The 6,882-nt window shown below is 59.2% G+C and overlaps 3 protein-coding genes across 3 annotated transcripts; 2 read left to right on the top strand and 1 right to left on the bottom strand.

Moving 5' to 3' along the window:
• Positions 1-21: 21 nt before the first annotated feature.
• Positions 22-2,160, top strand: SDRG_16133 (calcium-translocating P-type ATPase, PMCA-type; the record flags this gene model as incomplete). The annotated part of the gene is made up of 1 exon (XM_008622330.1): positions 22-2,160. A coding segment is annotated over one exon (2,034 nt), but the record flags the coding sequence as incomplete, so codon positions are not given.
• Positions 2,161-3,080: 920 nt separating this feature from the next.
• Positions 3,081-4,899, bottom strand: SDRG_16132 (hypothetical protein). The gene has a single exon (XM_008622329.1). The coding sequence runs from the start codon at positions 4,871-4,873 to the stop codon at positions 3,194-3,196; it is 1,680 nt and encodes a 559-aa protein (XP_008620551.1). The 5' UTR covers positions 4,874-4,899; the 3' UTR covers positions 3,081-3,193.
• A 582-nt stretch (positions 4,900-5,481) lies between these two features.
• Positions 5,482-6,815, top strand: SDRG_16131 (hypothetical protein; the record flags this gene model as incomplete). Its single annotated transcript, XM_008622328.1, has 2 exons — positions 5,482-6,537; positions 6,580-6,815. The coding sequence occupies 2 exons, from the start codon at positions 5,482-5,484 to the stop codon at positions 6,730-6,732; spliced, it is 1,209 nt and encodes a 402-aa protein (XP_008620550.1). The 3' UTR covers positions 6,733-6,815.
• Positions 6,816-6,882: the final 67 nt, after the last annotated feature.

The raw sequence follows: 6,882 nt of genomic DNA, 5'->3' as shown, positions 1-6,882 counted from the left end.
ACGCGCTACTCGATCGAAAAGTTTGGCGTCCAAAAGGCCGACTGGTCGACCGACGATCTCAAGGAGTTTCTGCACTTTTTCATTGTCGGCGTCTCGGTGCTCGTCGTCGCGATCCCCGAAGGTCTCCCGCTCGCCGTCACGATCTCGCTCGCCTTTTCCGTCAAGAAGATGCTGGCGGACAACAACCTTGTGCGCCATTTGGGTGCGTGCGAGACGATGGGGTCGGCGACGACCATTTGCTCGGACAAGACGGGCACGCTGACGACCAACAAGATGACGGTCATGCAGTGCCGCATTGGCCACACCACGTTTGCGCCAGCGACCGACTTGGAGTCGCTCGCGTTGGCGCCGTTGACGCGCGAACGCCTCGTGCACGCCATGTGCTTGAACTCGACCGCCGAGTTGATTGGGCCCGAGCGTGCGCACACTGGCAACAAGACCGAGTGCGCGCTCTTGATGTTCGCGTCGGAGCTCGGCGCGCCTTCGTATGCGGCGCTGCGCAAGGACTTTGGCAGCGTTTGCCATTGGCTGCCGTTCAGTTCGGCCAAAAAGCGCATGTCGATCGTGTTGCCGTTGACGGCCACCACGACCCGTGTCTTTACGAAAGGCGCGAGTGAGATTGTCCTCGGTCTCTGCGACGCGCAGCTCCTTGAAGACGGGGCCTCGATCGCACTGAGTGACACCACGAGCCACATGGCGACAATCTCGTCGTTCGCCAAGAATGGTCTGCGCACGCTCTGCCTTGCCTTCAAGGACGTCGACGCGCCGTATGAGGTCGTTGCGACCATGTCCGAAGCGCAGCTGGAGACGAACCTGACGTGCATTGCGATCGTCGGCATTGAAGATCCGCTTCGCCCAGAGGTCCCCGGCGCCATCCGCCAGTGCAACCAAGCCGGCATCATCGTGCGCATGGTCACAGGCGACAACATCGACACAGCCACGTCGATCGCGGCCAAGTGTGGGATTCTTCCGGCGGACGATCCGGACGCGATCGTCATGGAAGGCGCGACGTTTCGCGCGGCGGTGCTCGACGCCCGTGGCAACATCAAGCAAGATGCGTTCGATGCCATTTGGCCCAACCTCCGCGTCCTCGCGCGGTCGTCGCCCCAGGACAAGTACACGCTCGTCTCGGGCATGATGCAGTCGACGATCCACGGGCCGCAGGTCGTGGCTGTCACGGGCGACGGCACCAACGATGCGCCGGCGCTCAAGAAGGCCAACGTGGGCTTTGCGATGGGCATTTGCGGCACGGCCGTCTCGAAGGATGCCTCGGATATCATTCTCATGGACGACAACTTCAAGTCGATTGTGAACGCGGTCAAGTGGGGCCGCAACGTCTACGACTCGGTCTCCAAGTTTCTCCAGTTCCAGCTCACGGTCACGGTGACAGCGATCACGCTCTGCGTCATTGGCGCCGTCGTCCTCGAAGAAACGCCGCTGACGGCGATCCAGCTCCTCTGGGTCAACTTGATCATGAACACGTTTGCGTCGCTCGCGCTGGCGACCGGGATCCCCACCGACGCGATGCTCGAGCGCAAGCCGTACCCGAAGACGAAGGCGCTCATCTCTAAGAAGATGACCAAGCACATTGTGGGCCAAGCGCTCTTCCAGCTCGCGGTGCTTCTGACGCTGACGTTCAAGGGCGAGGTGCTCCTCGCCATTCCGTCGGGCCGCAAGTACGAGATTACGTCGGCCGACCCGTCCCAGCACTACACAGTCATCTTCAACACGTTCGTCTTCCTCCAGCTCTTCAACGAGATCAACGCGCGCTGCATCCACGACGAAGCCACCATCATGGAAGGCTTTTTCGCCAACAAGCTGTACCTTGGCATCTCGGTGATCCAGGTCGTGCTTCAAGCGCTCATTGTGCAGTTTGGCGGCAGCGTCTTCGAGTGCGCGCCGCTGAGTGTCGGGCTGTGGTTTGTGTGCCTCGGCCTCGGCGCGCTGAGCTTGCCGATCGGGTTTTGCCTCCGCCGCATCCACTCGCACCACCTGCCAAAGTCGTTTGGCTTTGTTCGCAAAGCCCCGACGACCGCGCTTCGCTTCCGCCGATAACAGCCAACCAACGCTTGCTTGGTTGTCTCTCTGTCGGTCGTCGTCCCTCGTGCATTTGTCTTTTCTAGATATAACAACAATACCAATACATGTTTATGCACGAAATCAACCTGACATGGCCACGTATTATACCTGCTGCCACATGAATACAACCTTAACGTGCTGCCACGTCATGAGCTTTGAAACCGTTGACGGTTTCATTGGACGGAATATCCTGTTCAAGCAATGGTGTCCAAGACAAAGAGTATCGGAGCACTACACTCTTTTAAAGGTTTGGCTTTCCGAGACTTCGACTAAGGATAGGTCACCATAGATCTTAGACTAAGAATTCGACTTGGGAGAGTTCATCATAGATCTTAGTCGACACTGGCGGGCTTGTCAGGTAAAAGTGTCCACTCTTGTGCAGGGCTGGGACGGTCGTAGACAATGTCCCAGAGATGGCAACCGTTGCTGTCGCCCATGCCTGAGACGCGAATGCATTTGCTCGGGTCTTTGACCGACCGAATGAGCTTGCCGTCGTAGAGCCATTCTTGGTTGACCACTCGATAGCTGCGTGCAATGTCCGACACGTGGAGGACGACTTCATCATCTCGTGGCCGTGCGTGAGGCACTTGGATTTGTCCTTGGCCGACACTATCAAGAGCCCATGCATGCTCCACGCTTGGGCCGGGAAGCATTTTCTTGGTTGTCCCGAGGACGCATCGGTCGTCATTGCCGCTGCCACGGCGCCGCTTTCAAGCTGCAAATGCAAGGACGGATGCTTGACCGAGTGGAAGCAGTACGCCGACTTTGGATTCGGCGCGCGCTCCAGGAGAGTGGTAGGCTCGGTGTGGGTCGGGTACAGCGGTAGCAAGTGCTTGGGCGAGCTAGTGATAGCGCGTAATGCGAGAAATGGCTTGACTGGCGGGTGCGTCGTCGATCGACGGCGAATCCAGCACAGCTGTGGCTCTACAGGGTGTACAATTACACTGACGTAGAATGCGCAGCTCTTGTCTGATAAAAGCGACACACCAGCAGTCAAGACAGGCCATAGTCATTGACAAAAATACCTGGACGTTGTGCTGTGGCAGATCCCACAGTCTCGTAAAATACACCTACCCCTCGAGGAACAGTGCTTTGCTGGTTAGTCTCGTTCTATCTATCCAAACACCTCTTCCTGGTAACGCGCAGAGTGCACGAATGACGTCCACTGCTCTGCCGACAAATGTCGCTGGAGGACATCGCGGACTTGGGACACCATGCGCTGGCGCCCGCAGACAAACACACTTGCGTCCTCGTCCACAATAGCTTTCTGAACCCACGGCATTTGGCTTCCGACCATGTCTTGTACATACATGGTCGGACCGGCCGACGGGTCGCGCGAGTAGGCGTAGTGTGTCTGCACGCCGCGCTGTAGTAATTCGTCCTCAAAGAGCCGCGCCGATGCCGCGCGGCACCCAAAAAAGAGGTGCGTCGGGCCGCACGTGGCCGGTCGTTGCTGCCACAGCGCCCGCATCGGTGCGATGCCTGAGCCCGCGGCGATCAGAAGCAGTGGCCGCGACGCGTCAGGTGGAAAGACGTACGTTGACGGCTTGGTGTAACCACGCAACGGCACGGCCGCGTCGGGCCCGAGAGGTCCGAGCGCGTGCAGGTACGCCGCCATGACGCCAAAGTGCAATGTGGTATCGGGCGTCGGCGGCGGCACGGCGATGCAGAGGTCCATGGTGGGCGCGTCCAGCAAATGCGACGCGATCGTATAGCTCCGCGGCGCCATTGGCGACAAGAGCGGGAGTAGGTCGACGAGCGAGAGTTGAATAGACGCAAAGTTCGTGAGCAGCCCAATGACCGTGTAGTGGGGTAGGTCTGCGTAGGCTTTCGACCCGTCGAGGGACCCAAGGTGGGCGAGTTGCGACCGCTCGCCGTCGTCGGTGGCCAACGGCGCAAGACCTGAGAGGAGGCTGCGCGAAATCGTTTGGCAGTCGACCTCGTGCGTGAGTACCGATCGAACCGTTGCCGGTGTACGAAACGGGGCATCGTCGCCAGTATAGGTCACGTAGTGGTCGAGCAACGCGTTGCAGCGGCACGCTAAACTCTCGACAATGCCATCCGGGTTGCAAGGGTAGACTACCAGATGGTCTGTGCCCCGGGCCCGCGCCGTCGTGTCGGCAAAGCCGACGGTCGCCACAACAACACCAGCGTTCGGGTGGTACGTGATCGCAGTCCAGTGTAGCGCCACGTACGGAGGTGCGGCGCTAAGTGCCAATGGTGGCGTGTCGGGCTTGGTGCGGTGAAGTTGGAATTGCGACTTCAGGGGCGGGGCAGTGGACGCTACCGTGGTCGTCGTTGCCAGTGCGGCCCAGAGCCCGGCTTCCCACGTGAGGAAATCGCGCTCCAAGTCGTTGAACGCATCGCCAAGTCCGAGCGCGTAAAAGCGGTGGCCGCCACGCGCGGCGAGCTGGGCGTCGACGGCCTTGCCCATCCCATTGTACGAGTCTGCATAAATGGAGCTGCCGACGCCAAAGACACAAAACTCGATCGCGAGCGATGCGGTCGACGTCGAAAGCCAGTGAAAGAACAACGCCGCATTCGTCGTCGGACCGCCTGTCCCGTACGAGGCCGTCATAAAGATATAGCGCCGGCCGCCGACAAGCTGCTGGGCGTCAAAGGTCTCGAGCCCGTGGACCGAGATCGGGATCGCACGCGCCGCGCCAAGGCGCCCGAGGCGCAGCGCCAGCGCTTTCGTTCCGCCCGACTCGGAGCCATAAAAGACAGTGACCGATTGCGGGCCGACTTTGCTGTCGCCGCCAAAGCACGACGCAAACCACCCGCGGAGGCCCATCCCAACGACCGTTTCGTTAATACGCGATGGAATTCAGTCAAGTGGATACTTCTTTTGTCCATGCGTCGCCTGTCTACCCGAACGGCGTCGAGAAGCCGCCGTGGCTCGTGGCCTGCTGCAGCGTACCCATGATCCAGTTGATTCGGCCATACGAATCCCACGTACGCTTGTCAGCAGTGGCTTGCCCAGGAGCATCGGAGCTGACAAGGAACATCGCATCCACGTTGAGCAGCACGGTGAATCTGTTTGTGGAAATGTCTTGTGAATCTGCTTATGGGCACTCAACAGTCGTACAGTGTTCCGTCGCGCGCGTCGTATTCTTTGCGTGGACGCCGGCCGACTGCGGCCTCGTCAACGCTTCTCAGCTTATCAACAGAATTTATTCTCTCCTTCTCGCTTCTCGCCTTCGCGTCTCGCCGCGGTCCTCGGTTTGCATTACGGGCGGCCTGAGGTACTTGCACTTGATGGTCCAGCATCACGGCCTGCGACACGGCTGCCTGTCCTTTGTCCCTCTTGCTGTTTGTATGGTGATCACCACTGCATAGAAAAACCAAGTCAAACAGAGTGTGTGTTGGCGGTAGAGTTCAATGTTTTTGACATTCTTGGGCATGACGTTTGTGGGCAAGGTCTGCGCGGCCGCGATCGCGACGCCGTACGACGGGTCATCGCCCGACAAGGTGGCGTCTAAGACCAAGGTGCTCGAGGACCTCGTGAGCCTTCTCCAGGACGAGGCAAAAGCCGTCTCGCTCTTGACCGAGACGTCCATGCCCCATGTGATGCACATGCTGCAGCTCAACCTCTTCCGCGCGCTGCACCCGCCCCGCGCCGACTTTGATCCGGACCAAGACATGCCCGAGAAGGACATTGCGTGGGTGCACCTCCAGCCTGCGTACTCGATTCTGACGTACGTCGTCCGCGCGCCGATTGCGCCCCGCCTGGCCAAGCGCCACATCACGCCGTCGTTTTGCTCGCAACTGCTCGGGCAGCTCCGCAGCGAGGACCCCGACGAGCGTCTCGTTGTCGCAACACTTCTCCACAAGCTCTACGCCAAGTTCAAGAGCCTCCGCGCCTCGTTTCGTCAGTCGGTCGGCCACATTTTTCTGCAGTTTGTCGATGACCCAACAACGTTTCCATTTGGCATTGGTGAGCTCCTCGAGGTGTTTGCGAGCATCGTCAAGGGCTTTGCGACGCCGCTGTTGCACGACCACGCGACCTTCATGACCAAGCACCTTCTCCCGCTCCTCAAGCCCACGAGCTTGCCGACGTACCACCAAGCGCTGCTCCTCTGCCTCAGCATGTACCTGGAGAAGGACCCCAAGACGGTTCACCCGATACTAGCGCATACGCTCAAGTTTTGGCCGTGGCAAGCGACGTCCAAGCAGATTTTGTTTTTAAACACGCTCGAAGAAACGCTCGAGCTGACGCCGATCGAAGAGCTCAGCACGTTTGAGAAGCGCCAGGTCACGTCGGTGATCGCCAAGTGCCTCCAAAGCGATCACTTTCAGGTCGCCGAGCGGTCCCTGTTCCTCTGGAACAACCCGTACTTGATCAATCACTCGGTGCTCAACCAAGACCATGCGCGGGAAGTGTTGCCGACCTTCTTTCCCGCGCTCTTCAAGGCCTTCAAGCTCCATTGGAACATCACTGTGCGCGGCCTCGCCCGGGTATCGCACGTTTGGTTGCTTGTAGGTTGACGTCTTGTGTAGAGTGTGCTCGAGATGTACACCAAGTACGACTTTGCCACGTATCGGCGCTGCCTCGAAAACTTTGAAGCGGACCAGCTCGCGCTTCTGGCAGCCGACGCGAAGAAGGAAGCCAAGTGGAGAGCCCTCTTCGAGCGCGTCGCGATCGTCGGGTAGAACGCCACGCTGTGATAAGACGACGATGTATATATATACTTGCACATGTTTATGGCACGCAATACAACCCATGACGCGATGGCCACAGTGGTGTGTTGGCTCTAGCCGGTAGCCTCTCTTTCCTATCACGTGCTGACGCGATGACGCTTG

The sequence above is a fragment of the Saprolegnia diclina genome (assembly GCF_000281045.1).
Source record: "Saprolegnia diclina VS20 unplaced genomic scaffold supercont1.114, whole genome shotgun sequence".
Classification (NCBI taxonomy): Eukaryota; Oomycota; class Saprolegniomycetes; order Saprolegniales; family Saprolegniaceae; genus Saprolegnia; species Saprolegnia diclina.
The sequence above is the reverse complement of the archived record's forward strand: the minus strand, read 5'-3'. Positions and strand labels throughout refer to the sequence as shown.